Genomic DNA, 15,715 nt, shown 5'->3' with positions numbered 1-15,715 from the left:
CAGAGTAATCTCTCTGCCCTGAGGGTGGCAAATGCCTTCAACCTCCTCTCTCTACAACAGGCCCCCTCCAACTCTACCAAGTGGCATGCCTACAACGCTGGTGTGAAGATGGGCTGCTGGGGCCTGGTCATCTACGCTGCTACTGGTGCTATCTGCTCAGGTGAGAAGATGGCACGCCCAGAGTATCAGGATCCTGAACTTTGCCTCAGTAGAGGAAAAGCTGTTCAAGTTAGTTGCTGTAGCCTGGGATCAGGTGTTCCTGAGGCTGGGAGGCCATCCTGAGTGCTGTCTCAGGACACTGTCCCTGGCATGACAACCCCATCTGGGGCCCAGCAATCTAAAGGGCAGTGGAACAGTCCAGCCTGCCAAGGACAGGAACCCTGATGGCTGGGGTGATAGGCTCTCATCCTAAGGTAGCATGCCCCTCTCAGTCTCAACACTTGAAAGAGTTAGGATTGGAATCCTCTCTTATCTGTCTATACTCTGTCTGAACCTGGAATGGAATTCAGCTTTACCTGATCTGTAGTTGAAGCAGGGAGGGTGGGGCAGATCAGCCAGGTAGCAGGGACCACACCGCTATCACAGATCTGCTAACAGCAGGGATGCTTCCTGGAGGAGGCGGTACCTGTGAGGACCCAATCAGGAGGCAGGATCCTTAGACTGGCCTTGAGTGCTGGGAATCCAGAGTGACAAGGGAAGGGCCAGAGATTTCTCCCAAGGAGACCTGGGTAGGCAGTCAGCATCCCATGGAGGCCAGAGAGCTGGCTTCTTTCAGAAATGCTAGAACCTGGAGGAATCAAGGTAGGCATGGTTCAGGTAGGCAGGAGACTATATTTATGCCTGAAGGCCTAGGTTCAACCAGAGGGAGGCAGTGTTGGAGGTAAAGGGTGTGTGTGGACAGCACCTAAATCGTGATCCTTGTGACCCTCTCTGCAGCCCTGCTACAGAAGTACCTGGACAACTATGACCTGAGCATCAGGATCATCTACATGTTGGGGACACTGGGCTTCTCCGTGGGCACTGCTGTAATGGCCATGTTTCCCAATGTCTATGTGGCCATGGTCACCATCAGCACGATGGGCGTCGTCTCCATGAGCATCTCCTACTGCCCCTACGCCCTCCTAGGGCATTACCATGACATCAAGGAGGTACAGCCATTCTAAGGATGCCGAGTGAAGGTGGTGATGAGGCCACCTCTGCCCTGCTACCCTCTCTGTCTAACCCTCTGATGAAGATGACAGCTGCCACTCTCCTAGTAATTCCCCAGCCACAGGGTCTCTCTCCTCTGACCGTTCTGCCCCTTGGACCCACAATTCCCTGGACCATCATCTTCCCCACTATGGGCAGTTCCCTTTCCGGGCTCACTGTCCCCTGATCTAGCAGCCTCAGTGCTCTTCGATTCTGTGGCTTTTGAAGAGCTGCTCTGTCAGCCACTGCTTCTGAGCTACCACTGTTGGGCCCTGTGTGAAGGGACTGGAGCCAGGTGTAGAGGAGGCACAGGAGGCCAAAGTGCCAAAGCTGCAAGTTCAAGTAGCTACTTAAGTAGAAGCAGTCTGGGCTACTTAAGAAAGAAGCAGTCGGGCGGTGGTGGCACACGCCTTTAATCCCAGCACTTGGGAGACAGAAGCAGGCGATTTCTTGAGTTCAAGGTCAGCCTGGTCTACAGAGTGAGTTCCAGGATAGCCAAGGCTACACAGAGAAACCCTGTCTGGAGGGGTGGGGGGAAGAAGCAAGCATGCACCTGGTACACTGGCACACACCTTTGATCCCATTGATCATTAAAGCAAAATCAGTTCTCTCAGTACATGCTCACCACACCCACTCCTCATGAAACCTAACGGTAGTGGTGGTTTGTAGCTGTACTACTCTGCAGAGTTCATAACTGTTGAGGCTAAACCCCTTGCTAGCATTTCAGAAGTGAGTCATACAGAATCACCCAGACCAAGAAAGATGGTGACAGAATCTAGAAGCCCCTCTCTTCCTGGTACCCTGACTTCACTTGCACCTGCATCTGATATTCCTGTAACTAGACTAGCATTTTTTGTTCTGCCTCATTCTGTGCGGCTCGTGTAGTAAGTCAGAACTTACCACTGATCCCAGGCCTCTGTGTCACTTCCTGCTGTCTACCCAGTAGGTTCTAGCATAGCTGGAGGGAATGGAGTTAGACTCTCACATTCCTCCCGGGGTGGGTGTTCCTGGACCCAGTGCCTCCCACTCTATCTGCATTGTCACCAGATGGCCACATAAGTGCATGGACTGTGCCTCTGGCCAGTTGTCTCTGCTGCTGACAGATGTGGTGCATTCTCTGAAGTAGGTAGGTCTGTCTGTCTTAGCATGTCAAGCAGCGTGCGCTCCTCTACTCTGTGGCTCAGGGCCACCCCAGCTATCACACTGTAGCCTGTGAATTCTTATGGAGCTCAGCCTGGGCTCCAGCCCACATACAGAAATCCTGTTGTCTCCGTCTAGTGAGTGCTGGGATTACAGACGTGAGCCGTCACGTACATCTAGAGCTTTCAGTATACGGCTTTGCTTTTTCCTTCAGAGGCAGGGTCTCTCTCACTAGTATCCAGCTCTGGCCTGGAATTTACAGAGATCCACCTGCCTCTGCTTCTTGAGTGCTGAAATAATATGGATAGCCACACAAGCTAATGTGTTACTTTAAAGAAAATTTTTTCCAAAGATTTTTCTAAGGTCTAGGGGAAATAGCTTAGTGGATAAAGTTGGTGTCCAAGCATGAGGCTTTGAATTCAGATCTCCAGGACCCATGTAAGACCTAGGGTATGGTAACATGTGCCTGTAATTACAAACCCCAGTGCCAGGGCCCAGACAAAGTCCCTGGGGCTCAAAGCCTAGACCGCCATTGAGTGAGAGACCCTATTGAGAGAACAGGGCAAGGAGTGGCAGAGGACAGAGGACCTGTGCTGACATGTGTCTCCATATGCACACACGTACCCAGGTTTTTATGAGTTTTGTCTTGATTTCTATTTTGCACCCATGGGTTATTCAGCATAATTATTCAGTATGATGGTGAATTTCTGACACTTGGGAGTTTTTAACGATGGTCATAGCAGACTTGTTTCTGATAACCAGAAATCATCAAAATCAGAGAAAGCATACATATATGATTTCAGCCCTTAAATTAACTGTTTATACCATCTGTCACCCAGCATGTCCCATATATGGTGAAATGGGTGTTGCGCCCTTATGGCCTCTGTTGCTTGAGTAAGGTGGGGCTCTCTTCTGTTGTTCCTTCTGGTTTCTGGAAGGTGTGTTTACAATCTCCCTCTGACTGTGGTGTACACAAGCTAAAGTCTATGGTTTCCATCTTCTGGGTAGATTGCATCCATATCTCAAGGATGATGGGGTGCGGGTAGCCATGTAGTGCCCAGACATTCTTTTATATCGTGTTCAAGAAACATGAACAAATAAAACTGCCCGGTATCCCCAGCTCTGTCACCTGAGCCCTCGTGCATGAGTGACTTGAGCTCCCTGCTCTCCAAGGAGATCTCTGGGGTGAGGTGGCCACCCCTATGTCTGCCCTGCCTCTCTCTTAGGACTGGAGGTGGTATCCTGGGGAATAAAGTCCTGATTAGGTTGTAGAACTACTTCTGAGTTCCTCCCTGTGAACCATAATGTTCTACCTCTCTGGCTCTGGAGAGTCCAGCTTGGCATTTGCTAGCTGCCTAGCTCAGGCAAGTGTGTCTCCTCTCAGTGCATTTGGTGCTCGTAGCCTCAAGGTCCTAATGATCATCACCTTCTCTGTGCCCTCACACATGTGTCTCTTCTCTTGCAGTATGTCCACCACAGTCCGGGGAATTCCAAGCGTGGATTTGGCATCGACTGTGCCATCCTCTCATGTCAGGTCTACATCTCCCAGATCCTGGTTGCATCTGCCCTTGGGGGTGTGGTTGACGCTGTGAATACTATCATTGTCATCCCCATAGTGGCCTCTGTGGGCTCTTTCCTGGGCTTCCTGACAGCCACATTCCTGGTCATCTACCCTGAGGTGTCAGAAGAAGCCAAGGAGGAACAGAAAGGCCTGTCCTCAGGGCCCACTGGCGAAGGCGAGGGTGGAGCAGACAGTGAAAAGCCCACTGTACTGAAGCTGTCTCGGAAGGGGGGCCTGCGGGGGTTGGTGGAGACGGAGTCCATGGTGTGAGCCCCAGCTAGTACATTCCACACTGGAGGGCAGGATGCACTGGGCGTTATGCTTGCCAACAGCATGCGAGCTGGAGTCCTTCCCAGAGCACAGTCCAAGTTCAGTAGGTGTTAGGTGTAGGGTAGGTTTGAGCTATTAGACAAAAATATCACACTAATTACCTTTCCCACAATTAAAAAAAAATCATTTGAAATATTTTTTTTTATTGAAAAAGAACTTAATTTCAGCTGTCTTTTATTCTGCAGGTATATCATTCTGCATGTTTTAAATTGTGAGATATTCACAGCATAGTCAATAAGCAATTTAGAAAATGTAAGGGTCTGCATTTCTAGACCAGTAATTGGAAGTGCAGAAACTGGCTCCCTTGGCAGGTGTCATCTGAAGGCAGCAGACAACAGCAGCGCAACATACAGATTGGCAGCGGGTGTCTGTCAGGGACACCTGCAGCTCCAGGCTGGTATTGCAGCGCTTCAGAGTATTTTTCTGTTTATTTTAAAAACAGTATTTTCTTTTTCACAACTGTGGTTTTCTTAGAAGAACAGCATCTCTGGTGAGTTAGGCTCACGGTCCTGTGCACAGCTGAGACCACACACCAAAGCCGGGGAAGGGTCCCAGAGGTGTTTGAGCGGAAGGGAGCCATTCCCCAGGGCAGCCTCCAGACATCCCACCCAGGGACAGCACCAATCAGCAGGGCTGAATGTGAACTCTCAGTGTGCCTCCTGCGTGCTTGTGTGTAAGTTTGTCTGCGTCCTGTCCCTACCCACATGGTCCTCCCCAGAAGCCACCACAGGGCAGCTGTTGGCTCTGTGTGACACTTCAGCTTGTCTCTACATGTTTGGCTGGAAATCCAGGCACAGAGCTCCAGGTGAGCATTGGCTCCCAAGTCCTGCTGCAAGGCTACCTCGAGAGTGGGGGACAATGGCATCAGAGTAGGGCACGTGAAGGTGCCAAGGCCTACCTCCCTGCCACATTGGTGACATTGATCCTCGCTGGAACCTAACTGAAATCTTGTGACCTCATCACCTGCTCCTACTGATGGTCACTGGAATGGGAATGAAGGCAAAGAGAAGTGAGCATCTGCCTGAGCAGGAGGCTGCTGACCCAGGAGCCCCGCGCAGGTCTCAATTTCTGCACATGAGCAAAACTTGGGCTTCAGGGAAGCAGGCTCAGCAAATGCTGCAGCTGTGGGTAAAGACTTTACAAGTGACAGTCTCTGTTTAACAACTCCACAGTGTCTCGGTTCATGAAAGTCAGTCTGCACTCAGGAGAGGGGCGGTCCCCCGGATGGTACCCAGATGAAGGCAGAGCCGTGCTCTTGCTGCCTCGGTTGATCTTTCTACATAAAGTCCTTTAAAGTGCATGAGAATCATGCGGCGTATGAGCACCTAAAGCAGATATACACACATATATATTTCAAGATGAAAGTAAGCAGTTTTTAAATAAATTACTTGAATTTTCTGTGTCTTCAAAGGAACGCCGTGTTTATGTCCTTGGCTGGGCTCTGTCTTGCCACTTTTCCCACCCAGGTGGTACTGTCATCTTTAGTGTTCTACATCTGGGGAGCAGAGGTGTGTGCTCAGGGTACAAGGGTACCTTCCACCTGCCTCGGTCTTTCCTCAAGCCTACACCGGCAGAGGACTAGCTCCACCTTCCAGTGTTTTCTGTATTGCCCTTGAGAATAGAATTGCAAGTCTCCTTGGGTAGGGGAAATTGGATTCCTAAGCTCAGTCCCAATGCTAAGCCCCCAGCCAGCTAAGCCCTGTCAGTGGGCTGCTCTGTCTCTTTGGGGAAGTGGGCACTTCTGGTCTCCTCTCTCCAACCAGCATCCTTGGCAGGTCACTCACATGCAACTTAGTTTTAAGATGGTATCCCCTCCTTCCTGAGACTAAGGACTACAGCCTCTGTTTTCATGCACCCTGCTTTTTCACTTTGCCATAGGGGGACAGAGGGAGGCAGGGATGCAGAGGACAATTAAGTGGGCAAAACCTGGAACCATCAAAATGAGCGTGGGGTCTTAGGACACACGCTGCTCACAGCATCCCACCCAGAGGCTTCTGCAGACCATGCTCGCTGAACCTGAATGACAGGAGGTTTGGGGTCTAGCAGTCCTACAGGAGCAAGAGATAATAGGATCACCACAAACAGTGGGCCAGTCTTAAGACACCAGCCTCACCATAATCTGAAGTAACACAAGGACACTGTTCATGGCACAGGTCTTGGCAAAGCCACTGGTAGGATGCTGACACCCAGGTAAAAACAGCCAGAGGCATGCCTATTTGTTGCTGTCAGATCAGGTTGCACATCTGGTATTTTTTTAAGACCTGAGCCTGTTAAGACGTTTACATCCAAAGGCTGCTGTCTGGGTCTGGTCAGTGTGAGGGCCCTTGGGATGGAGACCCAAGGGTGGTAATAGAGTTGATTTCTGGGCTTCCTTGCAGATAAACCTAGTGAGCCATGGACGACCTTAAGGTGACTGTTGTCTCATCTGGGGTAAACAAGTAGTCGGACACGTTTGCCTAGCCCTTACCTCACTGAGAGATTATTCTGAGATGGCACCAGTGGGCAGTTGTCAGAGGGGAGGAGGACTGGCTTTGCAGTCAGTGACCCCAAAGCTTGTGTTGCTCAGACCAGCCCAGGTATTTCTGTTTCCTGACCTGGGCTTGCAGACCCAGCACCTATAGGCAGTGGGATCCCAGAGAGTGCACCTGAGTAGCTCTCCTGTGGTCTATGATCTTGAGAGGAAAAGTGGTTTAGTTACCTGGACCCAGGGGACCGGCAGTCAAGCAGATGCCCATTTGTAGCCAATGCCGAGGATGCAAAAGGAGTTAGCTTTGTAGCGCCTTGGGATTTAGACTATGTGCAAGCACCTTGTGGTAGGGGATTAGCAAAGTTTCCGCTGGTCCCAGGCCACAGGATTGCAAGCAGGTTACTAAGGGAAGGGAGCCTGTTTCTGTTGCCTATGAAAGTCAACAGATGTTTTAAGAGATGCCTCTTAAGATGTGTGGCCCAAGTTTGCCTGCACAAGAGTACGAGCTGTTAAGAGGTCCACAGTCTCAGGGCAGAATGGTATGGTGGCACTTCCTGGTATCTGGAAAACTGGCTATGGGACATTGTTCTTAGTCTAAGGTCTCAGCTGGAACATTCACACAGGTGCACAGCCTTCAGACTTCCACCCTTGAGATTCTCAGGGCCATGTGAGGGCTAGTTTGGGCAAGGTTGGGAGTGACAGAGCAGGATCTGGTTGGTGGCCTGGAGTGGTGAGGATGTCGTAGAAGGCACGGTATAGAAAGTGCTGTGGCCCCTCCACCAGCAGCAGCCTGGCCGCCTTATCTCCCTGGTGCCACTGGCTTCTGCAGCCTGTGGAGTTGATGGCTCCCTTTGTCTGTGGCAAGTGGTCTGTGCGGCAGCAGCAACCATGGCTACATATGACACAGGTCAGTGTTGTAAAACACCATCTACTGAGACCGGACACTCATCAACTTCATACGCACCAAATGCCATGACTCCCTAGCTGTTCCGCTTCCACCTGAGCCTCTGTCTTCAGCCACTAACCAACACCTGGATTGTGCAGGTAAAGCCACGGGGGAATCATCCTCCAATGGCTGTCACCAGAAATGGGCTCACTCCTCGGCATGTGAACTAAAAGCAGAGCTTTCGAGAGTGCCTGGGGCCTGCCCAGCACAGCAATTGTGCTGTCGATTTTATCCCATTTTGGACTGACTCTTCAACGTGGCAGGCAGGGAGTGTGCACTCAGTAGCTCATCACCATGAAAAGCCAGCATCATGGCTGAAGCCTGAGCTGGCCCCTTTGACGCAACCCTTGGGCCTCCAGGAGAACAGAGCAACCTCTGGGAGCCCCTGCTGCCTGCTGAAGGGTCCTGTACTGGGGATTCAGTAGCAGGAAGAACAGTTGTTAGAAAGGCCTCGGCACAATGGCACTCCCCAGGCTCCTCGGAACAAAACGATTTAGTTCCTTTGTGAACTGGAAACAGGACAACTGTTATCAACTTATTAAGTTGGAGCACTGTAATAGCTCTTGCTGATTTTAGCAACGGTTAAGTGTGTGTTAAACACATGTTACAATTTATGAAGAAGCAGATTCTAGAGAGAGTTCTATCACACATGACTTTGTTTTTTTATTAGGTGGATGTTTACGCCTGCTGCTGTCCAGACCCCCCTCACCCCCGCCCCTGGGGCTTTGTTCTTTCTTTGAAACATGCTGGGCTGCTGGGCCCCTGTACATCGCTCGGTGTGTACAGCCTGACTCCTTCCTGCCAGGCTGGTGCCTCCCTGCCTTTATTGCTGTTATACTGTGGCTAATTCAATAAATGTTATCATTGCAGGTGATAGTGTGGTCCTGTCATTTCAAGTCGCTGCCCACCCAGAGCCTGTTGAGTCCAGGGGGAGGCAGAATGTTCTTCCTGGCTGTGGCCAATGCCTACAGGCATGGCAGGGTCCCCAGAGCTCCCCCGGGGCCCATAAAATAGGCTCCTGCAGCTTTGGGCCCCAGCAGTCCAGCCCCCCAGAGTCACTTCTGCCCAGAGGTGAGGAGGTCGGACCTGTTCCTTCCTGGTGGTAGGATGGGGTCCTCCCTGCTGTAGGAAAACTGCTGAGCAATGAGAGGCCCTAATATGCAAAAGGGGAGATATCTGGCCCTTGTGTATGTGTACAGTCTTGGGTGCTGGAGGTGGGTGTCCCATGCCTTCCTGGGACAGAATACATTGTGTGTCTCCTGGTAACCTGCTAAGGTTTATAACAGTAACAACCCTTGTTAAGGTTCTCAACCTGGGTCACTCCCTGAGCATGGGGCTGGGGTCGTGCTGCGAACTCCTACTGTGGAGCCCTAAAGGACCCTGTTGGGCCAAAAAACAGTGGTTTCTGACAGGCAGTTAAGTACTGGTAGTGTGGCCCAGGGCCCTGAGATTCTACCTTCACACACACACTCAAGTCAGGCCCCTTCTCCCCCGCTGGGGAGAGCCAGGTGTGGCACCCCTACTGTCTACCAGCCCCGAGTGCCTGAGCTCTCAGGGGATCTCAAGGGTGGCACTAGGAAAGAATTTCTCCAAAGGGGCACCCACCCACTGCCGGCTTCAGGAGCCAGAGTCAGCACCTTCCAGGCCTTCAGCAGCCATGGCACAGTGAGTGACTTGTGACTCAAACACCCTATCTGTGTAACCTCAACTGGGAGGCGACAACAGTCCTGGGCTGGGACCGTCTCCTAGCTTGCCAGAGGTCAGTCTCTAAGATGGTATGTGTGCAGTGACTACTGAAGGGAAGGGCCCCTAGTCTCTTGTCAGTTCCATAGGTTTCACTGTGTGTGTCTCAGCACGCTGGAGTGACGGGTGTGTGCACACAGTGCCCCTGGCTGAGGAAGCTCACCTTTTCTCTGTGCTAATGAAAATGTGTGATGTCACACACCCAGCCATCAAATGACATGATTTAAGTTGCACTGTGCTGGAAACTAGCCATGCTAAGCATCTTTCTTATGAGTGTTTAGCCTGTGTGTTTAGACATTTACCATGTGTGTGCAGGTGCCTGCAAAGGCCAGGAGAGGGCGATAGAGCCCCTGGAACTACAGTTGCAGGTCCTGTGAGCCAACACATGGATGTCGGAAACCAAAAACCCAGGACCTCTGCAACAGAAACAAGTGCCTTTAAGCACAAAGCCACCCCCCAGCCCCACTGAACATCTTTTTTAAGTGGCCATCTAAGTAGCTTCATTGGTAAGGGAGCTTTTCAGTTTGGCTTTTCATCTTAATTTGTAAATGCTCTTTACATATTGGGGATTTAAATTAAAAAAAAAAAAGCTTTTGTTGGATCTAGTGTTTGCCCTAATTATGGTTCCTTTTTTTTTCTATTTTATTTTTTCATTTATATCATAGATTTTGAAACAGGGCCTTTTTCCATAAGCTCAGGCTAGCCTCAGACTCACTGTGATCCTCCTGCCTCAGCCTCAGAAAAGCTGGGACTACAGACATGAGCCACTGTGCCTAGCTTTTTATTTTTATTTTTCCATTTTAATATGGTGTTTTGATGGAGTCATGTGTAGTGTCCTTCCCGTCACCTGCGGCGCAGCGATGGCTGCATACACTTGGCATGCCTATGCACTTCTTGTCCAGTGGCTTTCTTGTTTCTATGCGTTCGCCCAGAACCTGCACTTTGTCCTTCTGGCCTGCCTACCTGTCACAACAGATAGCATCATTGCTTTCTCAGTCACTGCAGTTTGAAGGGATGCTTTAAAACCACATCCTGGCCAACTTGTTTCTCGGATCTCTTTTTAAAACGTTTTTTTCTCAGCATTTCTTTACGTGATGTAATCCCCAGCTCTGGAATCCACGAATCTCAGTCACTTAGCAGATGTTACAATGATCAGCTTTGCAGTTCATGAACACAATGTGTCTTTTGAGACTTTTATAAAGTTTCTGTCCAGGATGTCTGGCCTTTCAGGATACTGGTCTTCTGGCCTTCCATCTTGCATTGGTTGTCCTTCCACCTCGGACTGCTTTACACAGTCAGTACAGCTTAAATAGTTCTGGTTTTCTGCTGCAATCCTGTGTCCTTGACGTCATATCCATTACCAAGCTGAGTTTCACGTTTCTCAGGTTTCTACAGACAGTGATGTCTGTAAGCAGACAGCCATACTCCTTACAGACTAGTCTTTCTTAGCTGTTGTTTTGCGACTTCTTATGTGGATGAGTGTTTTCCCTGCTTAAATCTCTGTGCACTACATGCCTGCCCAGCGTTCAAAGCCAGAAGAGGCCTCATGGGTGCTGGGAACAAAACCTAGACCCTCTAGATCAGTCAGGGCTTTGAACCACTGAGCCATCTCTTCAGTTCTTGTTTTTCTTCTGTGTTTTTGGTGGGAGTGGGTAAAGTCTCACATAACTTCAGGCTGGCCTCAAGCTCCTGGCAGTCCTCCTGTCTCAGCCTCACAAATGCTAGGAGTAGAACCATGAGCCACCACAACTAACCAGTCCACTCTATGTGTTTGCTGTTCTTGCCCAGTGCAGTAGCTGAAACTCCATGCAGTGTTGCCTAGAGATGAGAGCAAACATCCTGCCTGTTCCCCATCCTAGGAAAAACAGTCTTCACTGTTATTTGTCATGTGTGTACGTAGGTGCTCTGTCTGAGGAAATTCCTTTGTAAGCTACAGACACTTGAAAACACCATGAATAAAGCTGAGGACGTAGCCTAGTTACTTTAGGGCTTTACTTGTCCTGGGTTCGAACCCCGGCACCTCATAAACCAAGTATAGTGGGATCTAAATAAACTTTGTAGTCAGCATGTCCTGTAGGATCAGGACCTTTGGTTGTTGGTTGGTTTTTGAGACAGGGTTTCCCTGTATACCCCTGGCTGTCCTGGAACACACTCTGTAAATCAGGCTGCCCTCGAACACAGAGATCCACCTGCCTCTGCCTCCTGAGTGGGATTAGAACCTTTCTTAACTCTATGTGGTCAGAGAGCATGTTTCTGTTCTATGGGAGTCAGACCTTTCCTAACTGTATTGTCCAGCATCTGCTGCAGCTGTCTGAGCCCTCCCTCTACACGGCTGCTGTTGGATAGTCACCCTCAGAGTTCCACCAGTCACTGAAAGGAAGATGCCATAGTCTCCATCTGTAGTCTGGGTTTTGTCCATATTCTGTTTTATGTCTCTATTAACACATCTTACTAAATCTAAGACTGTCTTTTTTTTTTGAGGCTGGTCTCAAAGTTGCTTATGTGGTTGTGGATAACCTTGAGCTCCTGACCCCTGCCTTCACTTTGTAAGTTGGCAGTTAGTCACCATTTGCTGAAGGTGGTCTTGTCTTACAGGAGCCCAGCCACATGTGGGGTGTGGAGTGTGGTGTGTGTGTGTGTGTGCACGTGTGTGTGCGTGTGCATGTGTTACTTGTATCCCATCCTTTGTCCTTTTCTCTCAGCCACGCTTTTACAAACCACATCTCTGGTAGACGACACACGATATCATTGAGGAAGGAGCTGTCCATTATCTCCTTCCACCATGGGGGTCCCAGGAAGGGAACGCAGGTTGTCAGGCATGGTAGCGAACCTTACCCACTGAACCATCTCACCAGCCCAGTTGGATCATTTTTATGTAGTCAGGCAGTCTTTCTCTTTTAATCAGAGAATGTAGTCTGTGCACACTTAGTGCAATTCAAGTGGCACCATCCCAAGGGTTAGGGGCCCAGCTCAGCACCAGCAATCACCTGTGTGGTACAATGGGACCAGTGTCCCACCCTCTCCTGCCATCACACCTTCCCCCACTAGACTGGACCAGACCCTCAAACTGTGAGCTAAAAGAAATTTCCCCCCCCCCCCCACAAGTTGTTTCCGGCACGGATTTTGTCACAGCAACAAGAAACATAACTAATACAAACACTAAGCTCTCCCCAGGCTCTCTCCACCTTTTGCCCCACTGAGCTGTCCCGGTTCACCCTGAACTCACACCATTGTTGAGCTTATGATCCTCGGCTTCTAGAGTGCTGCCACTAAGGGCACGCACCACTGTGCCTGGTAGGTTTCTCTCTCACTCTCTTATTTCCCCCCCAAGACAGGGTTTCTCTGTGTAGCCCTGGCTATCCCAGAACTCACTCTGTAGCTGGCCTCAAACTCACAAAGATCCACCTGCCTCTGCCTCACAAGTGCTGTGATTAAAGGCATGCGCCACCACTGCCCAGCCTGGTGAGTCATTTTGTAAGAGTTTTGTTTTGCAGCCGTTCCCATGATGGAGATGTCAGTGCTGCACAGTTGACTATACCACTGGTCCCACCCTTGCCTGAGCACTGTCAAACCCTGCAGAGCCATAGCAGGCACACTCCTAGGACCCATAGCCACACAACACGCCTTCTTACCCTCAAGGACGGATCTAGAGCCAGGGAGACACGGGCTTCACCATTGGGATGAGTTCACCCCTCCCTTACTGGTTGAGTCCAAGACACAGAGAAACCAAAGGTGGTCAAAGTGCACCATTTCATCCCAGTAACCCCTCACAAATATAATGCCATGTGCTCACTCCTGTCCATTGGGTACCAGAGAACAGCCCCACCACTGTCCACTGCTTCTCCTCTTGGTATAAGTGACTACTCCCTAAAGTCCCTGGTTCTTTGTACCAGTTGGTTGTTCCATATGAGATCGTAGAAATTAAAATCACCACAAATGAGTCCAACTCGGAACAGCTTGATCAATGCTTAGAATAAACAGAGAAACTAAAAACAGTCTCCCAACTATGGTCAGCATGCCTGTCACCCCAGCACTTGGGCGGTTAAGGCAGGAGCTGGAGGTTGAGGCCATCCTGGGCTACAGAGTTCCACCTTGTCACAAAAGCGAAAGTGCTCAACTTCCAGCCGTCTCCAAGGCTGAGAGGATGTGGCTCGGTGTTAGAGCCCTTGATTATGGGGAAGAGACAGACCCTGGTTCCATCTCAAGCACTGCAAAGAAAACGCACTTCCAGTTCCAAGACCCCTCTATCCCATTCACAGCAGCCAGATGGAGCAGCCAGCATTAACAGAAAGGGTTTATTATCACAAGTTGTAAACACCTGGTCATACACGGACTGGCATTAAATAACTTAGAATGCATTTATGATCGACTTTTACAAAGACAGTTTGAACCTGTGCCCTTGGCTGCTGGCCACATTGTCCTTCTGGACATATGGAACACCCCTCAGGGAGCACAGACTCCAGGGGAGGGATGTGGCTCTGAGAGAGACCCTCTGCACTATGTTCAAGGGAGCCAGCAGGCAGTGGCACAGATGCTCCAGGCCTGGGTCTTCACACGCATGAGCTCAAGTGCCTCTGGACCCTGGCCTGATCTTAGAGACCGGCATAGACCATTGGTAACTCAGTGACTGCCTCTCCAATGGTGGACATGGAGTCTTGAAAACCCAAGGCAGGGGACCCAGAGGGCTCCAAGCAGAACTCACAGGAGGATTCACAGGAGATAGGGCGTATCCTCCGGCCCAGCATCCATACTGAAACATCCAGATTGAAACCCACCTCACAGAACATTTCTAGGATGAAATTGGGCCAGTATGGTAAATACATTCACAAGCCTCCGTGCAGATAGCTATGTACAGTTCAATAGAGAGGCGCTGTGAACACACATGCAGGAGACACACAAAGTGCAGCTGTACCACGAGCCAGTGACGCGGTCACTCATGAGTATACTTCCGGGACGAGCTTCCTGCCTGTAGTCATTGATGTCTTCATTAAAACTTTAATGGTAAGACAGAGCTGCTCAGCTGCCCAGTTTCTAAACAGACAAACCTGACCAGTCCTGTCCCCTCCCTGGGGCAGGCCTTGGTCACCTTCCCTGAAGGGGGAATCACCTGCCCAGTGCAAGCCTCTCTGGAATCAGGAAGTGAGTGGAGTCCTGATAGGCTCTGTGGCTGACTGACATAGCAGTCATTGCCACACCACTGAGCCCAAGTGTTTGCAGAGTAAACAGCAAATGCAGAGGAGAGGCCAGACTTGAGGCCCACAGGTCACATGCGATTCAGCTAGGTTGGCAGCTGAGGTGCTGGCTCCCAGGTGTGGATTCTGGAAGTTTCTAGGTAACATGAGGTAACTTTACAGTGGAGGTTATCAGCAATGGGATGTAGCTGCTCACCCAAGGAGGTGAAGGCCCCTGGAACAGACAGGCCCCACCCAGCAAGCCACTGACACAGCGGTGGGTCGGGAGGTGTCCTCTCACAGGCTCAGTGCAGAGCGTTTACTCAACTTTCCAGATGGCGATCTTTCCCTCCTCCTGGCCTGCTCCACTCAATACATATCGGTCCTCAGCAGAACACAGGGTCCTCACAGTGTCCGAGTGTGCCACCAGCTCCTTTTCCACCGTCACCTTCTCCACGTCCATAACGTAGATCTTCCCTCTGGTTTTTCCCTGAGACAGCCCCCTGCCGCCCACCCAGATCTGTGGGAGAGAAACAGAGATACTCCCTTGAAGCTCAGTGCTCTGTGACAGATGCACGTCCCCAAACACATGTCCTTCCTGCTGGCCAAGCGTCTGGGCCACCTGAAGGGCCGAGGACAGACCTTCAGGCCTGAAAGCCCTTGGGACAATGTGGCCCCGGCTCATGCTGTCTCCTGTACTTGAGATCTGCTGAGGGCAACTTCAGCTGTCATTGTGGGAGGATGGGTGTGAGAGCTGGAGTAGTGAGCGTGTGTGTGTGTGTGTGTGTGTGTGTGTGTGTGTGTGTGTGTGTGTAAGGCTCGCGTACCTTACACCAAGTCCACACTGCAGACCAGCTGACTCTAGCTCCACTTCACACAATGGGATCACACCTTGCCACACACTGGGCACAGATGGGACCTGTCACATCTGTCTTTTTTTTTCTCTTCATTCCAGTTTACCTTTTGGGCATGGGACTGTCTACCTTTGGCCTGCTCCACTACTGCATTTTACGCAGAAGGGGGCCCCAGGATGGACCACGCTTCACAGCCTTACTGGGATGATTGTTGTTTAATACCTCGCTTGGCTCTCCTGGAACATGCTGAGCCCTGCAGGAGGTTTGAGTTCAGTGAAGGTGCTCTAGAGGGGACCTAAGGGAACAGTAGGCCTT

The 15,715-nt window shown here is 50.6% G+C and overlaps 2 protein-coding genes across 3 annotated transcripts in view; one reads left to right on the top strand and one right to left on the bottom strand.

The window, feature by feature from the left end:
* Slc45a4 (solute carrier family 45 member 4) overlaps positions 1–8,506 on the top strand; it is a 72,165-nt gene extending 63,659 nt beyond the window's left edge. For both annotated transcript variants that reach the window (XM_034516634.2, XM_076911477.1), the window contains exons 6-8: positions 61–160; positions 937–1,148; positions 3,794–8,506. In XM_034516634.2, the coding sequence (XP_034372525.1) occupies positions 61–160; positions 937–1,148; positions 3,794–4,159 (678 nt within the window). In that variant the 3' untranslated portion in view covers positions 4,160–8,506. The remainder of the gene's footprint in view (positions 1–60; positions 161–936; positions 1,149–3,793) is intronic.
* A 5,145-nt stretch (positions 8,507–13,651) lies between these two features.
* Dennd3 (DENN domain containing 3) overlaps positions 13,652–15,715 on the bottom strand; it is a 56,884-nt gene continuing 54,820 nt past the window's right edge. The window contains exon 23 of the mRNA XM_034516785.2: positions 13,652–15,066. Within this exon, the coding sequence (XP_034372676.1) occupies positions 14,866–15,066 (201 nt within the window). The 3' untranslated portion in view covers positions 13,652–14,865. The remainder of the gene's footprint in view (positions 15,067–15,715) is intronic.

This window comes from Arvicanthis niloticus, chromosome 13 (genome assembly GCF_011762505.2).
Source record: "Arvicanthis niloticus isolate mArvNil1 chromosome 13, mArvNil1.pat.X, whole genome shotgun sequence".
NCBI lineage: Eukaryota > Metazoa > Chordata > Mammalia > Rodentia > Muridae > Arvicanthis > Arvicanthis niloticus.
The sequence above is the reverse complement of the archived record's forward strand: the minus strand, read 5'-3'. Positions and strand labels throughout refer to the sequence as shown.